This window comes from Tenebrio molitor, chromosome 3, assembly GCF_963966145.1.
Source record: "Tenebrio molitor chromosome 3, icTenMoli1.1, whole genome shotgun sequence".
NCBI lineage: Eukaryota > Metazoa > Arthropoda > Insecta > Coleoptera > Tenebrionidae > Tenebrio > Tenebrio molitor.
In genome coordinates, this window is record NC_091048.1 from 30,929,922 (window position 1) to 30,953,029 (window position 23,108).

The following is a 23,108-nucleotide window of genomic DNA, read 5'->3' on the forward strand; positions in this document are numbered from 1 at the left end:
GTGCAAGATTGATCGAAGATAGCTGTTTGATGTTGAAAAAAAAAAGAACAATCGTTTATATTGTGTTGTCAACAATGTCGTATGTGTTTTGTTCGTTGAGTGAAAGTTCTTGCGAAGATTTGAATAGAAGAAGTTGAAAGAGGCGTGGTTATCGCATTTACACATATAAGTGCTGCATTCTACACGCGTAGTTTGTCAACAGTTTGGTAACTTTTATCACAGAGAGAGGGGGAAGTCTCCGCTGGGCGAAGCAACGGTATTATTACAGTGCGCGTCCGCCATTTTGATGTGCAGAAGTGGGGATATACTTAGCACCTAGCGTTATACAAGAAATCCAGAAAAGTGGCCTATAAAACCCTCATTATCCAGAATAGTGACCGTTATTGAGAAATTTAGAGGTTGTGTGAAGCGTACAAGACGTGAAAAGTGCAGTGTTTATATGTTTTCGAGCGAAGAAATCGTGTCCGACTTGGAATCTAGCAGCGTGGCTCCTGCCGCTTCTCTTTGTTTCTGTCAGAGTTTAGTTTTAAGGTAAGGTGATGGACGGCGTCTTCGGACCACCGTATCGGGACCGTTTACATTCCTCGAGGAGTGTTTCCTCGCCGGCCGTGTTGTTGGTGTGCGTTTGGTATTGTCGTCGGTGGAGCAGCTAAAGTCCGCTCACACGGTCCGGTATGTCTCCGTGTGGCTGCTGGCAATGACCCGCATTTGCCATGTCGACTCAAACGACGCACCGAAAACCGAACGAAAGTTTGCATTCACCTGGAATTCGATCGTTGAACGTTTGTCTTTATTGTTGAAAAACTGACGCACCATCCAAAGACAAACACAGAAACTGCGCCGACCTTGGTGCTAGCTAATTCCTACTGTAATTAGCCAAGGCAGGTGGATCGGTTCGGTGTTTTTTACTCCGATACACTTTTTCTCATTAATAATCAAACGGATTCGACCAACACGACCGACGGGCAATTTCACACTTTCGAACCCACCACCCCCGACGTTAACTAAACCGATCTAATAACCATTTATGCAACATCCCCTCGACTATTTGCAATTTCAATTTTACGAGTGCGTGTGGTCATTTTTACAACGGTCAAATCGAAATCGAAGCACTCCATAACAAATGTTTTTGTTTGTCATGTTGGTACTAGTTGTTTGGCAGGTTCTTCAATTTTGACAGTATATTTTATTTTCTGGATTTGTTTATTTAACCCAAAACATTTGTTATATCTTGTTAATTCAGAATTTTATAAACAGTCACGTTGATGTACATGTACATAATGTAATTCACCGAAAATAATGTTTCGTAACTGCACTTCAGCTGATGTGTTACGTGTACCAGACGATATTTAATATGATTTATTTGCAAATTTTCGAATACCTATAACTTTGTGTGCGCGTTTATTTACCGCGAAATTATGTTAAACAATAATTGGGATGCCATATGCATTGAAGAAATTTTATTATAGTGTCCGTGTTGGCGCCGACGGTGTGATTCATTTCCTCATTGCACACCACTTGCCCAGGTATTACCCCAGATGTAACTGGTATAGATTTTTTTTACTGTGTTTTTCCTTTCCGAGAATTTGATCCATCTTTATATTTTACCGTTAGCTTCGAACACCTTATCAATGGTTTTCTCTTATTAATCGAATGTACAAATAAATCGAATAAAAAAAAAATTCACTTGTCAAATGATCGAACATTACTAGCTTCAATCATACACATCAATAGTAAACACCACATGTAATATTCTATCCAAACAGTCATACAGTGCTTTTTTTTAAACTGTTGCCATAGGAAATTGCATGGTAAAGATTATACCCCCCTGTTAACTTTTGTTCTGATGAAAATATTCAAACCACTTTTGGAAAAAAGTTGAAAGATTTTTGAAACTATCGGATAGAGTACAATTCAATATCCTAAATTGTCGAAAAAGTCGTGAAACAAATATTTTAGTAAAAGTGTTTTCTTGCCACTAGGTATCATTTTAGCAGGCTGAAATGTTAGTTGACTTTTGTCACTTTCATTTAAAAAACAAATGCGACACCTCCTCGAGGCTGATTAAAAATTAAAATATAAAACCTAATTTTTGTTCCCATTTCGCCTACTACGTTTTTTGTCAAATTATTTACGTTCATTAATTGTAACTTTGAAGAGTAAAATTAGTCAAATAAAGCTGCTCGTCGTTGTTCAAACAGTTTGCATTACGTAGTCTTATTAATGATCTATTACTAAAATAAAAATTAGCACCAAATCTGCAGTGGATCATAAGTTAACAGGGGGTATAATTTTTACCATGCAATTCCCTATGGCAACAGTTAAAAAAACGCACTGTATACCTACTACGAGAAATAAGACTGTTTAATATTAACGTATTTACTTTCTTACAAAAAAAAAGGAATACATTTGTCGGTAGACTGCGAGGGACATCAAAAAATAGGGCAAAAATTATTTTTCTGTTGTGTCCTGGTTCTGGTGATTCAACACCTGTAGGGAAGTTATGAAATCGATACCATTTAATTAAAGTATACTTTGTAAAAATAAGAGGACACGTGCCAGGCAAACTTAATACATACGCGGCTTCATTTTCATTGGTTGGAGTGTATTTGTATCTTTTGTAAATAGTGACGAATCAAAAATCCATAAACATTCATTAAACCGAACGTAATTTACTGGAAATTGTTTAAATGAGATAAATAGAGCATTACAGAAATGAAACGATGTTCATTATTGAACGAGCAACGTGAATAATTACAATAAAACCAATTCCAATTCCGATAAGTGTAATTTTCATGTTTGTTTAAGATTTGCCGTTTGTCTTAATTTTATTGTTTCAGTTGTTGACAGAGTAAATCGGACAGCATTGAAGCTTTGAAATGTAACACGGGAAAGTGTACTACTAATCGTGTATTTTAAGAGTTTTGTATCAGAAATGAAATTAATTATTATGTAGTTTCCGGTAAAATTTGTAGCGGTGTCACACGTTTAGTCAATTTTATGCAACCTTTCATGATTCTTATCATGTAAACATATCTGCAAGGTTTTAAGCCATACCTATTTTGAATTGTTTCTACCTACCTTATAATGTGTATAATTTCTTGTCACATTAGTAGATTACTGATAAATGGGATCACTTTTAACTAGTTCTGAACAGGATACGTACTACGTAGATTAGGATTTGTATACATACATCTCAAAATAAATAATTTTCCCCGAGAAATGTAATTTACAATGACGTGGAAACGTAACCTTACTTAAAAAAAATTGCACCAACATTGATTGATTGCTTCATTACTGTCAAATGCAGATTTGTAATATCAACATTTGAACGAGTACAAAATCGCAAATCATCAAAAGATTTGTGTCGTTGATAATCCAACAAGCACTACTAGATTTTAATTAATTGTACGAATTAAGTGGCTCGCGTGGGCGTAGCAGAAAATGTCTCGACCTTGATTATTGCTTTTTTAATCCAATACCTGTATAATGCAGCAGCTGGTGTTTTCAAACGGGTAAAAGCTGCTTTAAAGAGAAAGTTCTATTTCAGATGGTCGGATTCAGATATTGTACGGTGGGGAAAAACTCATTGTTCATGAAGCTCGCCCGTTCGAAAGAACACGCTACACTCACAGGTGGTGTACACGTAATAGGGCTTTCGAGGTTTTTTTTTTTTTACGATTACGTTTCATTTTTTCGCATGATGTCAATTGAGGTAGGCCTCAACCGGCGTGTTATTGTGGTGCGGTCTTTATTGCCGTGTTATTTTTACTTGTACCGGGCGAATCAATTAACCGTAGTGCAAGCAACGGGGCTGTCGTTTTGTCGCCACGGGGACGATTTAATCTGTGATTTCGCCTACGTACGCGAAAAGCGATACCCTCGTGGAAATGCTGATCGACCCAGAACGGCCCAATAATAAAGCTCCGTCGGTTGGATTTTTTCGAATAATTGAGTGATAAACAAGAGCGGATTCAGCGGAAAAAATTTTGACGGACCGGGAACAACGAGATTTCTTTCGCTCGCCCCACGACTGCTCGGTGCATTTTTAATGATTATCCTTTTTGCGAGAGAAAACAATTAAAGTTTTTTTTTGTCGTTGCGGGCGCCGATCCAGAGGAAAACTTTGGCGGATTTATAACTTTGCTCATACTTTGGTATAAATTTTTAACGAATTAAAACTTTTTTACAGGGGACACAATTTAAAGTTTTGTAACTGTTCTGACGGTGCGGTAGCGGTAAAGGACGTTTCAGTTAATTTCAACTCGGTACGGAGTTTTCACGAAACGAAAATTATAATGCGTGTTATCGTAGCTATCGGTTTGTCTAATTATTATTTTCTCCGAACGCTACCGATTTCGGAGCGAGACACTTTCCAACTTTGTTTATTTATTAATTGAGATAATGTCGACTTTGCGAACGTTCGCTGATAACGGTTTTTTTCCTCCAAAGTTTAAAAAAAGTTTTTAAACTCCGGTTCGAGTTGCACAACCGTCCAAAAACTCATCTGTCGATACTGTAACCGAGCGAATCTTTGACGGGACGAAAATTTTCATTGTTGACGAAAAGTTCGTGGGAGAGATGACCGTGAGGTTGTTTATCATTGTGCGTTGGAAATTTTTCCAACGGAATTTTACTCGAGCGTCGATTTTTCAGTATGCAGCCGCCGGTGCGAATTCTTGTGTTTTTCGGTAGCGAAATGCACAGTAAAATTATAAACGGCTATTTTTAGTAAGGGTATTCGTAGTTGGTGTACATAAGCACGTGAAATGTTTTCAATTGATTTGGATGGCGCGGAGCGAGGAAAGCGCGTAAAACTCGCGTGGAAAACGGCAGGTTTTGCTATTAATAGAGTCGTTTTGTGAACGATCGTTTGCCCAACGCATATTCAAGGTTTTTCATCTACTTTCTACATGTAGGCGTGCGTCCGTGAGAATTGACGTTTTGACGACCGTTCGATACCGTCATCAAATAAGTCCATGTGATCCGTGCGGCGGAGGTGCGTTCACGTGCGATTGCACAAAATCGTCGCAAAAGTGTAGACAGTAACAAGAACGTGACCTAAAGAGAGGGGAAAACGATAGAAATGTTAATTTCACCGCTTTCGTACTGCAACCACTAACGGTCTTAATGTAGGCTAAATGCATAAAAACGAGTGTTCTTAAAATCTCTGGTCGCACGAATTCTTTCGTGATTCGACACGGATCAAAAAACTGATTACATAATTTAATCGTCAATCAAGAATGTTTGCCAAATTTGTCCGGTAGTTCTCGCGCGACTCGACCGTCGATCGTCTTCATTTGTGGATTCAGATTTATGATCCCTCGAATCATCGCTCTGTCCGATATCAACACTCATGAAAATTTACGATTTATCAGCACTTAGTATATGCACGTAGGGGTGGCTCGACGTTCGTCCTCTTTTTCGTTTCTGATTAGGACCTGCGTGAAGACAATGGTATCGCACAACCGAACACTTTCGCCAGAACTTTCATCGACTGTGCTTTGTCTCGTCGTCACGTCGAGAGTCTCACTCCACGACGCCGCCGTGGATTTCAACGAAATAACACGGGAACGGAGAAGCGAAAAGTCGAACGGCTGCCGCTGGAGTTGGTTCCTCTAGAGTCGGTGTCCCTGTTCTCGTCCCTGGAAAGTTTTTGAAGTTGCGGCGGTGGTACTGGTGGCGTAAAGAGGAGACGTCGAAGAAAAGTTGGAAGTGAAACGCGCGCGAACCAGGAGCGAAATAGACTGTTCAGAACGAATCGACATGAATACAAATAATAAGCGTCGGTCTAATAGTACGAGTATGCATGTCTAATATGATGTCTGGACAGAACTAGGTTTCATTATAGACCGATAAAATTCCGCCAGCAGCTTTTGGCCACCTACACTTTTCAATATCGCTTTCCATAATGTACTTAATGTATTTATTGTAACTTAGCAAGTACATAGTGAATAATTGTTTGGATTTAGATTGGTGGTCTTAGCGGCCTCGTAAGACCTGGTTAGGTGTATGTGTGTGTATACTCGGTGTATTGATTGTCCGTCGAATGTCCGGCCTCGCATCTAACACACTGGCTGAACAGGAGCAACAGCAACCGTCGCGACGACAAAGGTTTCGGTATCTTTGGCTTTTCCTCGTTTAACAACAAAGAAGCGATCCTGAAGTGACAGAGACGCAATGCGTCCGTCCGGACGGCAGTATCGAGTGTTCCGTAAGGAATCCGACGGGGGTGCGCTCGAATCAATCGCGGCTTGCGCAAAATAAGCACGACCCGATTTTGGATTTATTCCACCATGTCCGCGGCCGTAATTAATTGATGACGTCTTGTCGTTGCGTTTCCTTCTCTTTCGTTGTTTTTTTTCTCGCCGGCTTCGTTCTCGCTCTTTCTCTGGACGAAATGGTGAAGGCGCCGGGAGAGGAAACGAAGTCGAGCACTCGTCTATCAGTAATAAAACAAAAGGTATTCCGTTAATTAAACTATATCTGAGAGATTAAAGTTTGTGCGAAAGAAGTTGGAAATGAAATAAGCGACAAAGAGAGCTATCCCCCACCTTACTTCCACCTCCGGCAGTCAGACAAGGAGAACTCGCGCCCCGTCAGCAAACTTTTTAACTAGTCGCTCCGACACGGGGCAAACTTTGCCCGAGAACTAAAGTTGTTACAAAAGTGTAAGTTTATATACTTTATGGCAAAAGTTAGTTCAGGGGAACTGCCGGCGACGATCGATTCCGACAACTTTTACGGGAGTTTGTCGAGTTTACGGCGACTATTCGATAGGGAGGATTTTTGTGTGCCGCGGCTTCTTTTTACTTCTTTCGGAACTCTCGACAAGTTTTCGCCGACTTTTTAACGGTCACTGTTTAACCGATGCATGATTAATGTCATCAAACTTCTTTTGGATCCGAAAGTTTTCTCGTTCTATGATTCGTTCCCATCACACCTCCCACCGTATCCACTGATTGTCGGTGAATGCACTGTGCGACCGTTATTTTACGGGGCGCACGTTCTCCCGCCTTCCAAATACAAGTGGTCCCATGCAAAGTTCATCGATTAGACGGGGGTGGTGTCGTCGTCGGAGTTGGAATTCGACGTCGTCGGGTTTAGGAAGGGGGCGGTGGTGGAGGGGCGGAGCCATGTAGTTCGGCAAGGTTTCTCTCAGTGATTAACAGCGGAAGTTGAACGAGGAGAGAGATGTCCAACGGTCGCCGATGACCTCTATATCAGAGAAGGCGAAGCGACGGCGGCAGTGGTGGCAGCGGCGACGGCGATGATAATTTATTAAAATATCTAAAGTTGGCCGTTGGCGTTCCGCCGCCACACCATATTCCGAAACACATTTCCCAACTTTCTCAAAACCAAACATCGTGCAATAATAGTTGGAACTAACTTTGCTAGTTTCGCAGTCGAGAGTTGAAATTAGTTTTAACTGTAGTAATAGTTGTCCGAGAGAAACTAACCCTCAACGACAACGACGGCGCACAATTGCCGTATTTATCGTCCTCGTTTCCGCACTTTTAAAAATTATACGATCGTCTTTGTCTTGTCCATGATGAATTCGGAACGTTTTTTTAGACATTTGATAATTATGTTGTTAGATGATAACGTAACGTTCACGTTAAAGATGTGATTTTTTGTTGCAGGTGGTCTTCATGCGTCACTATGGAGCTCATATTCAGTCGCGAAGCGTAACCTAAAAAGTTGGCGTTGCGGTCCGGCGTTTGGTACCAGCGGTGGACGGCAGCATCATCTTCGTCAATAATACCACCCCAGAATTTGAGACGCCGAATCTTTGCAGATCGCCGCGTTCAAATCGCCAAGCAACAGTTGGTGCTGTGCGCGGTGTGAAGAGATTGTGCGCCGTGTATGCGGCTCTGGTGTCGTGGTTAGTGCCGTGTTCAAATGGACAAACGGAAAATGATGGCAAAAAGGCCTAGGGTTGAAAATTTGCGCGGTCCAATCTCGAACGGACCGATGCAAACACGACCATTAGTGGCGTTATTGGATGGCAGGGACTGTTCAATCGAAATGCCTATTTTGAAGGACGTGGCTACCGTGGCGTTCTGTGACGCTCAGAGCACCAGTGAGATCCACGAGAAAGTGTTGAACGAGGCTGTCGGCGCCCTGATGTGGCACACCATCGTCCTCACCAAGGAGGATCTTGAAAAGTTCAAAACGTTACGCATCATCGTACGCATAGGAAGCGGCGTCGACAACATCGACGTCAAAGCGGCAGGGGAACTCGGCATCGCCGTCTGCAACGTTCCCGGATACGGCGTCGAGGAAGTCGCGGACACTACACTCTGTTTAATCTTGAACCTCTACCGGCGGACCTATTGGTTGGCTAATATGGTTAGAGAAGGAAAAAAATTTACCGGACCCGAGCAAGTAAGGGAGGCGGCTCAGGGATGCGCCAGGATACGTGGAGACACTCTCGGAATTGTCGGGCTGGGCCGGATCGGGTCGGCGGTAGCTTTACGCGCCAAAGCTTTTGGTTTTAACGTCATCTTCTATGATCCCTATTTACCAGATGGAATTGAGAAAAGTTTAGGACTTACGAGGGTCTACACGCTACAGGTAATCACAATCACACAAACTGTTTCTCGGTCTACTTGCAATGAACATTTTTTTAAATGTACAAAAATTTGAAATTTGACCGAAAGTACGCCACTAACACCAGTTTTTTTATTTAAATAAATTTCAGGATCTACTGTTCCAATCCGATTGCGTATCTCTTCACTGCACCCTCAACGAACACAATCACCATCTAATTAACGAATTCACCATAAAGCAGATGCGACCGGGTGCTTTCTTGGTGAATACGGCGCGTGGCGGTTTGGTCGACGACGATGCACTAGCCCAGGCATTGAAACAAGGTCGCATCAGAGCGGCGGCGTTGGACGTGCACGAAAACGAACCGTACAATGTGTTCTCAGGACCTCTCAAAGACGCCCCAAACTTATTGTGTACGCCGCATGCAGCCTTTTACAGTGACGCTTCCGCCACCGAACTTAGGGAGATGGCAGCGTCCGAAATACGACGCGCCATCATGGGCAGGATTCCCGAGTGTCTGAGAAATTGCGTCAACAAGGAATACTTCATGGGCCCAGGCTCATATCCCGAAGGTACAGGTAATATTGTTGCTAATAAACGGAAATTAAAAAAAAAAACACACAAAAACGTTGCATTCTAAATCCGACGTGATTCATAATCTAACATTGTAAATAAAGTTGCATGTACAAGCTTGATTTCCATAAATTACTTAAAGCTTTGATTGAAACTTTTCTTTGTCTTCTGGTATCTGTATGACGGTGGTGAGGAGCCGCATTCTAATGATTTATGATCAATTCTGATTTAATTTTATGGCCAAAAAATAAAAAAATAAACCGATACGTAATTAGAAAGCGAGCAGTAGTGTGACTGACAATCGTTGTTGTGTATGTGCAGTGTCCCCGGCTGGGGTAAACGGAGGTTACTACCAGAGTGGTGCACTTCCCGTCCAACAGGCGCACTCCACGACACCTCACGAAGCCCCTCACACGGTAACTCCCAGCGCTGCGCCCCCCACACCTCAGCCGGCCCCACCAGTGGGTCCAGTCGTTCCACCCCATGCTCTCGTGAGTACTACCACTACCAACATAAAGTAACCAAGGTTTCTGCTTTCTTTTATTTATTTCGCGACGTTATTTTCTTGTATGATAATCGTAATTACACTGTATTTCTTTTATGTATATTTTTTTACCGACAGCTTATTTTATTTGTCTGTTTTGGTTGTAGCCGATAAGCACGCCGGATCCTGCGAATCATCACGCAACAAAACCAGAACCTTCAGAGGTCCACTAACACCTCCTTCGAGAAGTGGTGTGTTTCAATTTGGGCTGCAAGCTGCTACGAATGTGTGAAGTGGATGTTGGTCACATTATATGTTCATATTTTGTTCATCTCTTAAGGTATAATACATATCGAGAAATTATTACATCACAGCTATTTTGGTAATGAACGGTTCATTTTGGAAGTCTGATGGTTTTTTTTGTATCGAATGCAATTTTTTTCCAATATCTTTAATATTAAAAAAAAAGATTAGACGATTTTTGTTTGTGTTGTGAAAATTTCTAGACTCGAAAATGAGCCGGGTCATTTGTATAAAGAATATACTTAACGATTTTTTTCTTTCTGTCATGTTTTGTAAAAATGGTATATTCGTGCTTTTTTTACTCCAGTGGAATTGTGTTATGCGAATTGGTTTCCGCACGGATCAGTTTCTTGTAAATCTTGTTATTTCATCCGAGTTTAGAAACCAGTTGGCATGCCAGAACCATCCATTTGTTAGTAGTGTATTAGTTTTAGTTGTCCAAATTTCATGCTATTGACATAGATAGTTTATCTTGTAAAATCTTTTTAGTTTTAATTAGAATTCTTTTCTAAATAAATAAGTGCATTATTTCGTTGAACGTCGGAGAAAAATACACTGCGGTATTTTTTATATAAACATTTTTCGGTTTCCTGAATGAAGATGTTTTGTATTGATATGTCTGCAGTTTTATTTTGTAAATCTGTTTATTTAGAAAATGCTGCCACGTGTGTATGAGTGAATAGCCCAAACATTTATGTTTTAAATTCTTTAGGAGAATAAACTACTAATATTGATATATATATATTAAAAAATATATATATATATATATGACATGAGACTTTTGTTTAAAGAGGTAACCAGTGAAGTTGGTTTCAAAGTGAACTTAAAACAATTAAAGGTGAAGTGCGGTATTGTTTTAATTTCGTATTGTAGAATACATTAGTGATATTTGTGACTTATTTCAGTGATAAACAATACTTTCAAACCGCTTGAACGTGATGCATATTTTTGTCAGTTTACTTTTTGTCGTCGTCTCTAGTGTTTATTTCTTCACGAGAATACAAATTTACCAGAAGAAAACATTCCATGGATTCTTTATTCAAACACAAACATCTTCAAACAACACAATAAAACAGTTATGGTGTGCTATTTGCTAAGTATATTTTTATAAACACAATTTTTAAAACAATTTATAAATGTAGAAAATGGTTCACCTACTGAATTGGCTAACGAACAACTCACACAAAAATGCGACAATAATATGCAACACGAAACACAATAGAACAGCATGTGAAATAAAATTGTAGGGCTATTGGACTTCCACAAAATTTTGAAATAAATATCTTCAAAAAATAAAAATGTTCTTTTCTAATTTCTTTGGATTTATTCACACCTTCCTACAACGTGATTTGATCTTTCAGTTACACTGTGTGTCTAGTTTGGTTAAAAAGTGCACCCCTTTTCCCGATCGGATTTCCACCAAACTCCAATTGAATTTGTATCAGACTTTTACCTTTTGGTTCCACCACGAAAAAATAACAAAATACTGTACCCGCATACGTTATACCAGCTAGCACGGTAAAGACCACATAAATGGGCACAGAAAGGATCGTGGAAGCGAACGTGTATATATTTAAAAAAGACAACAGCCAGAACGAGGCGTGCACGATGGAGAAGGCCCTTTTGTACATCTGAAACGGCATGTATTCGAAAATTAAGATTTTGGGATAATAATTCAGACCCATGTCGTAAAAAAATAGAAACAAAGCTAAAATAATCATGGGTGACCAGTCCACGTTGATTATAATATCCACCTCCAGCGCATCTAAAAGTTGATACAGGGCAAGCAACGTCAACCCTATCGCACTTGCGAAACAACTCGTAATCAACAATCCACGTACTTTCCATGAAAAAACGGAATGAAGTGAGCCCCAGAATAACTTGGAGATGACAAAACAAACACCAGTTATGGTAGAATCTACAACTGGGGTATAGACGGTTTTACCGTGGCACCAAATACGCATGTTGTAAAACATAAAGATGAAGTACCCCGTACAAACTTGGAAAAACGTCACTCCCATAACGGTCAAGAGCGCTCTATAGACAACTTTTGACAGTAACATGTACCTGTAAGCATCGGAATCTTGGCGACCCGCATCCCAATCCTTTTTGATGTTTGCCATATCCATGTAGAAGTTACCGGCACCTCTGTACCAAGCCAGAGATTTGGCAGCCGCCACGTGACTCGTGGCGTACAAGAAAACAGGACTTTCGGGTATTACTTGAATTAGAACGTAATGAAGAATCGGTATAGATGCGCAGACAAGCGTATGATGAAATTTTGAAGTTGCCGATCCGACGACGGTACTCACCAACACTCCCAAAACCATCGTCGAGCTGTGAAAGACGGTGATGTAACGTCTGATGCCGTAGTGAACAGTTTGCATTAACAAATTCTCGCCGCAGATGGAATAGGAAATGCCCAAAAATCCCAAGAAGAAGCGTCCGGCCAATTGGACGTCAATGTCAGGAATGAGCATCAACCACCAGGTTAGGATGTAAAAGGGTCCGAGGGCCCTGAGAGCCTTCTTGGGACCCATTTGTTTCATCAGAAATGTACAAGAAGTCACCCCTAAGCTACATCCAATTAATATCAAGCACACTAACCAGACTAAATGCTTTTTGCCCACTTCCTCCTCGTCTACAACCATGCTGTGTGTGACGGGATTTGACCAGCCTAAAATTGTACCGAACGAGAGGGCCGAGAGACAAGCTGCAAGGAAAATAATTCGCATTTCACATAGTACAAATCGACACCCACCTAACACTCCGGCATACAGTTGAGTGGAAATACGACCATATTGGTGATGTTGCTGTCTTTCCTCAAGCACATTTTCTGTTATAGAATACGGACTGGTGGAGGAAGATTCTTCTTTTTTGTTTGACATTAATTTGAATTTTAGCCGCCATCAAAAATACTAGTTTGTTTAAATCGTCATGTTGGTACCTCAGTTGTCTACAAAAAGATGCGTAAAGATACGCCCAGACGGTGCGATTTTGTCTTTCGTCTTGCGCTCAATGCCTCAATTGCATGCAACAAATCGACAGGGCAGTATTGTTTCGCGCATATAAAAAGTAAAAAAAAGACAAAGGACCAAGCAGACCAATCAAAAATCCGATAACTCGTGACGTAAAATCAACCCAGAAATTTTGAGTGTTCGAATAGAACCCAAGGTTTATAAGCTCCGTGGGGTTTATTGGGTGGTTTTTTGGGTTTTATTCTGGTGAGGGAACACTTAATGCGTGATCGACAGACTCTATCGTAAAAGTTTAGTGCATTATGACGTCACGAGTAATTTTTGCGGAGGGGGAGGGGGGGAATTCAAATCAAACTATGGCCTTTGCCAAAACCAAATAACCACCAACACTGCATTCTACCCAAAAAATCAACCGGCAACGTTGTGTACTCAGATTTGATTGGTCCAGCATCCTAGTAATATCAAAATTGCCATTATACATTTAGTGTAATTTTGTTTTCTTTTCACCAACTTAATTCAACAGGTTGTTATTTGGATTTGGCACGGCCATATATGAGTCAAATGGCAGCGGGGCAACCTGCTATCACGGATCCTACTATACAAATTAGTCAGTTCTACCAACTTTGGACAGAGTAGCTTTACTAGCTTTGGACTAGACCTTAGATCATCTAGACAAAATAACAACATGTGTTCATCCTTGTTTTGCCAATGAAACTATACGTTCAGTAGTATCAAGAAGCACGTATCAAGTATCAAACTTTTTTCGTCAAACAAATGCTTGCAGAAGTGGGGGTACATGTTTCTGTCATGGCGTTTGTTGTATATGCGTATTTTTAATAGTTGGTTTTTTTGGTAGTGTTTTTACAGTTTAACTGAAAATGAATCAGTGGGAACCAGTACCCAACGATTTCAGCTATGGAATAGGTAAAAATCTTAAAATTACTTGTTTCTCGTGACATATAAACATAACCCAACTTTTGATTAAACTTGTTGATTTTCTTTGGCCCCCCGATGCGAACATGTATTTTTATCAAATACATCACAAACGACACTAATGTGATATTTGCTGTTGCTTTTTATCGTGATTATGGCATGGGATCAAACGATTTGCGAAAAGCCCCTCCCACTTTTTATCTCAGTTTTATTTACCACTTCCTCGAGGAAAATGTAAATGTTGATTCATCGGATGTCATCTAACGTGAATTTAATAATTTATTATTGAATGATTCGTCATTCATTGAAGTCGAGGTGCCTAAACCAGTCAACGCGCCTGACACACTCAATTGACTCTTATAAAATTCCTACAATAATTAAATTTCATGATGTAATCCTAAACTCGACTGTATAGCAGTAAATTACGTATACTCTGATACTGTGGGAAATTTTCCCTGTTATAAATGCAAACGATCTCAAATCGTCAAGGACATCGTTACGCACAAAATTGTTAAAACCGCCTCGTAACGGAATTGAATTATTTAGGCCCGCAAGTAATTGACCTAATTCGCACCGACATCCTCGTTAATTCCCTCCATTTTGACAGCAATATACAATTTTGCCGCCGACTCCGATTTTAAAGTCGAACTGAACGTCGGGGATTCCCTCCATCTGCTTGAACAAGAAGAACATTGGTATTACGGATACTTGATCCGCGATAGACACAAACGTGGAATATTTCCCAAGAGTTACGTACACGTCAAGCCGTGCACTGTCGATCTAAGCGGTCCAACGCCCACTTTCAACTTCAAAGAGCCAACAATAGCACAAGAAATAACTTCCGTGCTGAGGGAATGGGGTACCCACTGGAAAAATCTTTATGTGGTGCGTTGACCGTGACCTCACCGACGATAAACTTCTCACTTGCAATTTTCTAGAGTCACAACAAAGATTTCGAACAAATCAAAAATCAGATTTACGATTTGATCACGCATCGAAGCAAAATAGTGAGCGGCACGTTGCCGGTCGACGAATTGAAGAGGGTCACTAAGCAAGCGACCGAAGAAATCGACATAGGAAACAAAGCTTTGGGACTGGACTTGATCGTCAGGAACAAAAATGGTAGTCTCGTCGATCCGGAAACGACGAGCACGCTGCAGTTGTACTGCCAACATAAAAACGCTACAGAACGGATGAGCAGGACCAGCAAGGTACTCACTCATTCAAAAAGGTCGAGGAGATTCTCGTTGCTTCTAATCGTTGTGTTTGTGCTTAGAACGAATCGAGAGAGAACCATCCGAAAACAGCGATCCAGCAATACTCAAACATATTTATAGTAGCCGTTAAGAATTTTACGTGTAAGATGACGGAGGATGCCGAGTTGTTGATGACCCTTTACGACGGAAAAGAGCACAAATCGATAACGGAGAATTACGTGGTTAGATGGTCTAAAGACGGTTTGATGTGCGACCTAGACCAAATGTACAATTTGCGGGTTATGTTCACGGTGAGTGTGATACTAATTTTTTTCAAAAGGAAATTCGTGTTTAGCTTTTTTTTTAAATTCTCATGTTTTTAGGACTTGGGAAAGCGAGACTTGGAACGCGAAAAAATATATTTAGTTTGCTATGTGGTCCGAGTGGGTGCCATGGAAGCTAAAGAGTTAGACCACAGACGGAGTTCGGTGTCTGTGTCGCTTAAGAAAGGCACCACCGACGGGATAAGACGACCTTTCGGCGTTGCCGCCATGGAAATCACCAGTTTTATGAACGGCAGTCGAGAGAGCGACCTCGAACAAGAATTCGCCGTTCCTTTTGTCAAGTGAGTGCTCGCATTGCAGTTGATGGATTTCTGAGAAAAAAATTTCAGTTGCGAAAAAGACAATCTCGAACAGACGTTGAAAAAAATTATGAACAAAGATTTTGCCAAAGTGGAGCACAAAAACCAAGCGCTTTTCGTCGGAATGAAGTTGTTGCGTGGAGATCTGAAACAAGTGAGGGAAGAAAACCCTCATTTGGTTTTGGGTAATTTATCGATAGCACGCAAGATGGGCTTCCCCGAGGTGATTTTGCCTGGTGATGTTAGGAATGATCTCTATTTGACATTGATCAAAGGCGAGTTCAGCAAAGGCAACAAGACTTGCGACAAAAACGTCGAAGTTGTTGTCAGAGTTTGCAACGAGAAAGGCGAGCCGATTCCCGTGAGCGTTTGTGCTGTTGGTTGTCAACTCTTCTATCGGTTGTTGTTTTAGGGAGTGATCGGTTTAGGTTCAGGAATTTCGCCGTTGGATGAATACAGATCGATGCTATACTACCACGAAGATAAACCTCACTGGTACGAAACGTTCAAAGTCGCCATACCAATAGAAGAATTTAAAACGAGCCACTTGAAGTTCACTTTCAAACATCGATCGTCGAATGAAGCCAAAGACAAGAACGAAAAGCCTTTTGCCATGTCGTACGTCAGCCTTATGCAAGAAAACGGAACCACGCTTAAAGATGCCAGACATAATCTAGTCGTGTACAAAATCGATTATAAGAAGTTCGACGAGAAGGGTTTGGATTATTTCAAATTACCTGCGATCGCGACCGACGTGAAAGATAACGGATCGAAGCAGCAAATCGCCGGTTTAACGATGAGCAAAGATTCGTTCGTTATTTCCAGTAATATTTGTTCAACAAAATTGACTCAAAACGGTAATTACATATGATGTTTTTGCTTTGAAACTATGAAAGTATTTTCTACAACCGTCAAAAAAACGTGACATTTTTACATCGTTATCAAGTCGCAGTTTCTCATTTTTTCATGTGTTAAAAATAAACGTTTTTTTTTTCACGTGTGAAAAAATGTAATCTTCATTTGCGCGTTTCCTCAGTTACAATAACTTGTCACAATACTTGATACTTTGATTTTTCATCTAATTTGCCTTCAAAAATCAAATTCTTTTTTTGACGGTTGTAGAAAAAGTAGCGTGGCAAAATTCGTGTTTTGTGCACTTTGTCTAAAAATAACTACATATGTATTTGACTTTGTCACCGATTTCACTGTTATTTTTCTATACACTATCGTATCGCTTATTTTTTTTTTTTTGTTACGTTGAAGTTGATCTTTTGGGCCTGCTTAACTGGCAGACAAACCAAGAAAATATCAAGTCTTGCCTGAAAGCACTTCTCAACGTGGACGGCGAAGAAGTCGTCAAGTTTTTACAAGATATTCTAGACTCGCTCTTCAATATTTTGATGGAAAATTCTGACACAGACACTTATGACATTTTTGTTTTCGATTGTCTGTTACACATAATCAGTCTGGTTAGCAACGATTGGAAGTATCAACATTTCGAACCCGTTTTAGATTTGTACATAAAAGAAAGTTTCAGTGCAACTTTGGTTCACAAGTGAGTCAAATCACAATTTTTGTTCCCGTTTGGACTTTTGTTTTTCAGAAAAATTATTTCCGTACTGAAGGATATAATAGGCAAGTCGAGCAGCCAAACGCCGGATTCCAAAAACGACATAATTTTTAAAACGATGAAATCTCTTCAATACGTTATCAGATTCGTGTCCAGGTCACGCACTTTGATGATAGAACTGTGCGCGGAGCGGGACATCGAAGAAGATTTCGAAGACAGTCTTCGTGACCTGTTACAAGACATCACGTTCATGATGTCGTACACGTCAGACTGTATTTTACGTGAGCAAGGTGCTTGTCTCAAGTACTTGCCCAGTACGATTCCGGACATCTTACTGGTATTCGATCCCAAGGAATTGAGGTTTGTGAATCTATACCGGTGTTTCGACTAATTATTGACACAATTGGCAGTGTGATCTTGTGCAACATCATCAAACAGATCCCACCCGGACGTCTCACCAAGCAGAAAATGATGACCATAAATGAGATCGTTCACAGCAAACTTTTTTCCTATGTCGAATGTCGCAAGATCATGTTACCAGTTTTCATGAAACAAGTCAAATTTTTATTCGAGATGCACGAAGAGGTGAGAACTCGCTTTTCTTGCTTGCGCGCTTTCAAAATGCACAAACGAGATATTCGAAATCGACGCCATGTACATAAATACGGAATGTAGTTTTTTTTTTGCATCATTCGAATTGATCTTTGCAAATTCTCGACAACAGAGGCAGATGTGCAGTAATCTAATCTTTTGCACAGTTACCTTGGTCACCGACGATTCGTCTAAGTCTTCTTCTGCAATGGTTAGTCTTTCAATGTTTATCACGTTCTGTCCGATTATTTTTTGCTACATGTTTTTTTTTTGTTCCTTCTTATTTCAGCTTGGCATGGGGATCTTTAGTGCATGTTTGGTTTTGGTAAGGTGCATGTGATTTGTCACGTAGACTGACGGCTTGGTTTTTTTTTTGTTTGTTTGTTTGTTTGGGGTGACGGGGATCGTGGTTGTTTTCTAGTCTTGGATAGACTCGTCGCTCCAAAATTGAATTAAAACGACTAAAATACATAATGATGCTAAAGTCGGATCGTTACCTTTTGCAAGAATCAATGCATTTTATCTTTTACGTTTTGTTGAGGTTCTGGCAACGGGAGGTAGGTAAAGAACTGAGTAAGTAGCCTAGGTAGGAAAAATTGAAATGACAAAATGCGAATTGGTAACTATCCGAACGGATTAATCGTAGTATTATAATCATCAGCAATTAATATTAAAATAACGAAACGTTCTTTCCAATTAGGTACTTGTACTGTGCATATTTTTTGTTTATATTTATTTTGAGTAAACTGAGTAGTGTAGTGGTTCGCTGGGTATTATAGGGTGACAGAAGACAGGACGGAAGGCGACAGAATCGATCGGTGGCTAAGGTGGCTCAGCTTTTGGGAACGACGCAACATTGTCTCAACCAACACAGAGGATATTCTGAAGAGGTGACATATCAAACACACAATACAGACACTTTACCTTCTCGTTAAATTAGCTTGATCGTTTTTTTGCAATTTGCCACGCTTACATCATTCGTGTGTAGCAAAATTATCTCTAATGTGATACGTTTAGGTCGAATTGTGCATTAAAATACTGAGCGACATTTTGGAGTTGCTCTTCTACAAGAACGTTGGTCCCACTTATGATGACATCATGGAGATAATAATTACAGTTTTGCGGACCGTCATCCAAACACACATCAACATGAACAAGGAAGATCCCCATTCGGTTGGTTTATCTACGCCAAAAAAAAAAACATCTGTAGCAACGATGATTTCTAGGGGAATTTAGTCGCCATCATGATAGATATTTTTCGTCAGATGTCGGAGCACCATTACGACACCTACATCGCACATTTTAAGACACGTTTCGACATCCTCGACTTCCTGATGGAGATCCTTCTAGTTTTCAAAGGATTGGTGAACGAGTCCGTCTTCCCTCACGACTGGTGCGACATGATAATGCTCCAAAACAGCGTCATCCTGAAAGCTTTGCGTTTTTTTTCGCACACGATTCGGGACAGTTTCTTTGAAAAGTTCGAACATCAAGCCTGGAGTAATTTTTTCCATTGCGCCATAGCGTTCATGACCCAACCCGCCCTCCAATTGGAGACCTTCTCGTTCAATAAGCGAATGAAGATCATCAAAACGTACAAAGATATGAGACGGGAGACCGGTTTCGAGATACGATCGATGTGGTTCAATTTGGGCCAGCATAAAGTGCAATTCGTTCCCAGTTTGGTGGAGTCTATCCTGGAAATGACGTTGATACCTGAGTCTGAATTACGCAAAGCTACGATACCCATATTTTTCGATATGATGCAGTGTGAATTTTACTCGTCGCGTTTCGAATCGGAAAGTTACGGGGACACGAAAAGGGACTCGTCTCATGTCAAGGGAAATTTTAACGAGTTCGAAAACGAAATGATAGCCAAGTTGGATATTTTAGTCGAGGGGGGCAAAGGCGACGATGACTACAGGAACTTGTTCCACGATATAATGATAGATCATTGTAGCCAACACGCCAGCATGAAGGAGATGGGTATTAAGTTTGTCAAAACGGTCACGAGACTTATGGAGAGATTGCTGGAATACAGGTGCATAATCACCGACGAAAACAAGGAGAACCGGATGAGCTGTACCGTCAGTTTGTTGGTGAGTATTTCGTTTTTGAATCGAGTCGGTTTTAATTCAACGTTTCTCCCGAACGAAGGACTTTTACGCCGAAATCAACCGCAAAGAAATGTACATTCGCTATCTGAACAAACTCTACGACCTGCATTTGGAATGCGATAATTATACCGAAGCTGCCTACACCATGGAGTTGCACGCCAAACTTTTGAACTGGTCCGATGACGAATTACCTCAACTTTTGAAGAGTAACCGTTACACTGACTCTCACACTCATCGACAATTGAAACAAGCTCTCTATTACAACATAATCGACAATTACAGCAAAGGCAAAATGTGGGAATGCGCCATAAAAAAATGTCAAGAATTGGCAGCCCAGTTCGAACTGGAAACGTTCGATTACGATCAACTGAGCGAACTGCACAAAAGAATGTCGACATTTTACGACGACATAATGAAGAAGTGTCGCGCCCAACCTGAATATTTTCGTGTAGGATATTTCGGCAGAGGTTTTCCTCAGTTTTTGCAGAACAAAGTGTTCATCTACAGAGGGAAGGAGTACGAACGCCTCGCCGATTTCAACGCTCGAATTTTAAACGAGTTTCCGAAGGCCGAACTATTGAACAAACTGACACCACCTAGTGAAGACATCACAGAATCTGACAAGCAATGTATCCTTTTGTTGTGTGATTAATTTTATCTTCAAAGAGTTTACAGCAACTTTTTAAATTTCCTCAACTTTTGTTCAGACGTTCAAATCAACAAGGTCGATCCCGTGATGGACGAGAAAAAGCATCGTTTTTCAGGTAAACCGGTTTCCGAACAGATCGTCAATTACTACCTAGTCAACGACATTCAAAAATTCACATTTTCGCGGCGGTTCAATCGCAAGGATCCGTTTATCGACGATAAGAACGAGTTCGGTCACTTGTGGCTGGAACGGACTGAATTGTCGACAACTTACCCTCTACCTGGAATTTTGCGGTGGTTTCCGGTCAGTAAGACGACCGTCCACGAGATTTCCCCGTTGCGAAACGCCATCGAAACTATGGAAAGGGCGAACAAGAACCTAAAAAATTACGTAGTTCTTTTCAACGGAGACAAGGACATGCAAATAAATCCGTTGAGTTTAATCTTGAACGGAATCTTGGACGCGGCGGTCATGGGCGGAATAAAAAACTACGAGGAAGCATTTTTCACCGAAGAGTACGAAACGCATCACAAAGAGGACGAAGTGTTGTTGCAAAAGTTGAAAGATCTGATCGCCGATCAAATTCCGTTGTTGGAATTGTGCGTACGGATACACAAGGAAAAGGCCCCGGAAAATCTACAGCCTCTTCAAAAGAGATTTGAAGATTGTTTTGCGAAAATGCAGGAGAGCGTCGTCGTAAAGTACGGAAAAGGGGTAAACAAAAACGATCAAGACGTTTAGAGTATGATCAAGTTTGTTTGTTTTTTTTTTTATTATTATAGAATTGTGACGTCAAGATAGACAATCTGGTGACCATGAGAAGACACCATAGCATTCCCAGCGACGTAAGGTTGTCCGATATGTCGATGGTGTCCGAGTAAGTTTTCTCTTTTTCTCTCCTTCCTTTTTTCATTTAACTCGAAACGAGTGTTGCGTTGCTGTAATGTACATATGCGACGCAGCACACGTGAACTATATTTGATTTGGGTTTGATGTAGTAGCGTCGACGGTCGCAGCAGAGTCTCGAGCTTGACGAAATCCCAAGTAGCTTCATTACGACAATTCACTGCTAGTTTTAATTTTACAACTTCCCCGAGTCTGAACAGGTTCGTATTCGGTGGTGAAAACATCTAATCACGTAATATTAGCCCTACTAAAAGAAATCTCTAATCCGAACTGTCTGAACTGTGCAACTAATCTGATGTTTAGCTGTTGTGCGCGTTGTTTTTGTAAAAATTTAAGTCGATCAGAGCCTAACGTTTGTTACTTTTTTCAGACGAGTTCAACATTCTTCAGTGAATAACCGCAACACTTCATATGTTTAATCTAAATTTAATTAATCTAGTTTAGTTATCTTCTATTTTTAATTAACACTGCTGGGGGACTAACAGGGTAATTATTTATTAAGACGAAAAACTGATTCTGCATGAGGCATGCGATGTAATATAGGTTTTTTTTTTTTCTTTTCTACCGTAAAATGTCGAACACATTTTTAATTTGACTGGACGTGTTTGAAATTTACCCGTTAGGCTCGTAACGCTTGGCTTGCTTTTACCATAAAGAAATCCAAACGATAATAGTACATTCCAAATTGTATCATTATAAATTTGCAGCAAATCTAACTTGAATAGTAACACGAAAAGTTTAATGATGCCGCAAACGAAAAGTCTAACAACAACTCCGGCCCTAAATCACAAAAAGTCCTTCAAAATAACCAAAGAAAAACGGCGATCGGCAAAATCAGACTGTACGCCAAGTCCGTCCGTCATCTCCGGTGCCACGCAGTGGTACACGACTGAAGATATCACCAACGGCACGCCAATTTTTGAATTAACGGAAGAGGTATGTTTTTGCACGTCTTGCATGCGACATTTTCGTTGATGTTTTGTCCGTAGTTGACACCGAAACGACCTTTGCGTTCCGAAGTGGAAAAGGAGAAACGTTTGAGTAGGCCGTCCAGCGGTCAGTTTTCCAGATCGAGCAGTTTATCGATAACTCTGAGGGGCACGGGAAGCTCCGGAAGTAGTAGCAACAGGGATTCTGTGGGAACGACGGATTCGAGCGTGAGCGAAGAAGATTCGGTGCCGCCACCTCTGCCAATAAAATTAAGAGAAGTTGACTACTATAATTTGCCAAATAACGAAAACGCAAGCTTCTTGTATTCTCAACGTAATTCGCTTAGAAATAGTATGCCAGTCAAAAATCCGGCAGCGGATCCGATTAACTTCGACGACGTACCACCAATACCGCCTCCGAAACCGCCGAAAAACAAAAACATTACGAACTCGTAAAATTGGTAAATTGTGTACATAGGTAAATTTTTAGGTTTTTACCTGATTATGTAATTGTTATAAGCATACAGTGACAAAGTTACCGTAAGTGCCATTGATGTATTTTTATTTGTATTATACGTATATATTAATAATTTTTATCATGTGTATAAACGATTTATATAATTAATTAACCAAAGAACGTATTTTTTTATTGTGGCAAAGCAATAAATGTTTTTTTATTCGTT

At 40.5% G+C, this 23,108-nt stretch overlaps 3 protein-coding genes across 11 annotated transcripts; 2 read left to right on the forward strand and 1 right to left on the reverse strand.

Moving 5' to 3' along the window:
- The first annotated feature begins 31 nt into the window (after nucleotides 1-31).
- On the forward strand, nucleotides 32-11,225 carry CtBP (C-terminal binding protein). 3 transcript variants are annotated; one of them, XM_069041856.1, is made up of 5 exons: nucleotides 32-531; nucleotides 7,644-8,577; nucleotides 8,705-9,131; nucleotides 9,448-9,652; nucleotides 9,778-11,225. In XM_069041856.1, exons 2-4 carry the CDS (start codon nucleotides 7,903-7,905, stop codon nucleotides 9,645-9,647), a joined length of 1,302 nt encoding a protein of 433 aa, XP_068897957.1. In that variant the 5' UTR covers nucleotides 32-531; nucleotides 7,644-7,902; the 3' UTR covers nucleotides 9,648-9,652; nucleotides 9,778-11,225. The 3 variants fall into 3 exon arrangements, with proteins under 3 accessions (XP_068897957.1, XP_068897955.1, XP_068897956.1); XM_069041854.1 differs by having other exon boundaries at nucleotides 9,448-9,617; XM_069041855.1 differs by having other exon boundaries at nucleotides 8,705-9,125; nucleotides 9,448-9,617.
- On the reverse strand, nucleotides 10,996-12,931 carry LOC138126166 (facilitated trehalose transporter Tret1-like). The gene is made up of 2 exons (XM_069041852.1): nucleotides 12,675-12,931; nucleotides 10,996-12,626 (listed from the first exon to the last, which is right to left on the reverse strand). The coding sequence occupies exons 1-2, from the start codon at nucleotides 12,799-12,801 to the stop codon at nucleotides 11,275-11,277; spliced, it is 1,479 nt and encodes a 492-aa protein (XP_068897953.1). The 5' UTR covers nucleotides 12,802-12,931; the 3' UTR covers nucleotides 10,996-11,274.
- A 671-nt stretch (nucleotides 12,932-13,602) lies between these two features.
- On the forward strand, nucleotides 13,603-23,104 carry mbc (myoblast city). Of its 7 annotated transcripts, none has more exons than XR_011157665.1 (19): nucleotides 13,603-13,815; nucleotides 14,432-14,709; nucleotides 14,763-15,035; nucleotides 15,101-15,331; nucleotides 15,404-15,645; nucleotides 15,694-16,024; nucleotides 16,076-16,520; nucleotides 16,927-17,218; nucleotides 17,267-17,593; nucleotides 17,644-17,818; nucleotides 18,604-18,714; nucleotides 18,842-18,997; nucleotides 19,051-19,923; nucleotides 19,982-20,570; nucleotides 20,649-21,304; nucleotides 21,373-21,467; nucleotides 21,592-21,696; nucleotides 21,867-21,982; nucleotides 22,204-22,291. XR_011157665.1 is itself a non-coding variant. In XM_069041834.1 (19 exons), exons 1-19 carry the CDS (start codon nucleotides 13,770-13,772, stop codon nucleotides 22,879-22,881), a joined length of 5,850 nt encoding a protein of 1,949 aa, XP_068897935.1. In that variant the 5' UTR covers nucleotides 13,610-13,769; the 3' UTR covers nucleotides 22,882-23,104. The 7 variants fall into 7 exon arrangements, 4 of the variants coding, with proteins under 4 accessions (XP_068897935.1, XP_068897934.1, XP_068897936.1 ...); XR_011157664.1 differs by having other exon boundaries at nucleotides 13,604-13,815; nucleotides 21,589-21,696; XM_069041834.1 differs by lacking the exon at nucleotides 21,867-21,982 and adding an exon at nucleotides 22,486-23,104 and having other exon boundaries at nucleotides 13,610-13,815; nucleotides 22,204-22,432.
- Nucleotides 23,105-23,108: the final 4 nt, after the last annotated feature.

Coding starts and splice junctions, on each gene's coding strand:
- CtBP (XM_069041854.1), top strand. CDS start 7,903: ATGGACAAACGGAAAATGATGGCAAAAAGGCCTAGGGTTGAAAATTTG. Junction 9,132..9,447: donor CTCATATCCCGAAGGTACAG/GTAATATTGTTG, acceptor GTGTATGTGCAG/TGTCCCCGGCTGGGGTAAAC. Junction 9,618..9,777: donor TCGTTCCACCCCATGCTCTC/GTGAGTACTACC, acceptor TTTTGGTTGTAG/CCGATAAGCACGCCGGATCC.
- LOC138126166 (XM_069041852.1), bottom strand. CDS start 12,801: ATGTCAAACAAAAAAGAAGAATCTTCCTCCACCAGTCCGTATTCTATA. Junction 12,627..12,674: donor ACTGTATGCCGGAGTGTTAG/GTGGGTGTCGAT, acceptor TTTTCCTTGCAG/CTTGTCTCTCGGCCCTCTCG.
- mbc (XM_069041833.1), top strand. CDS start 13,770: ATGAATCAGTGGGAACCAGTACCCAACGATTTCAGCTATGGAATAG. Junction 21,468..21,588: donor GATATGTCGATGGTGTCCGA/GTAAGTTTTCTC, acceptor GGTTTGATGTAG/TAGCGTCGACGGTCGCAGCA. Junction 21,697..22,203: donor ACTTCCCCGAGTCTGAACAG/GTTCGTATTCGG, acceptor ATAAATTTGCAG/CAAATCTAACTTGAATAGTA.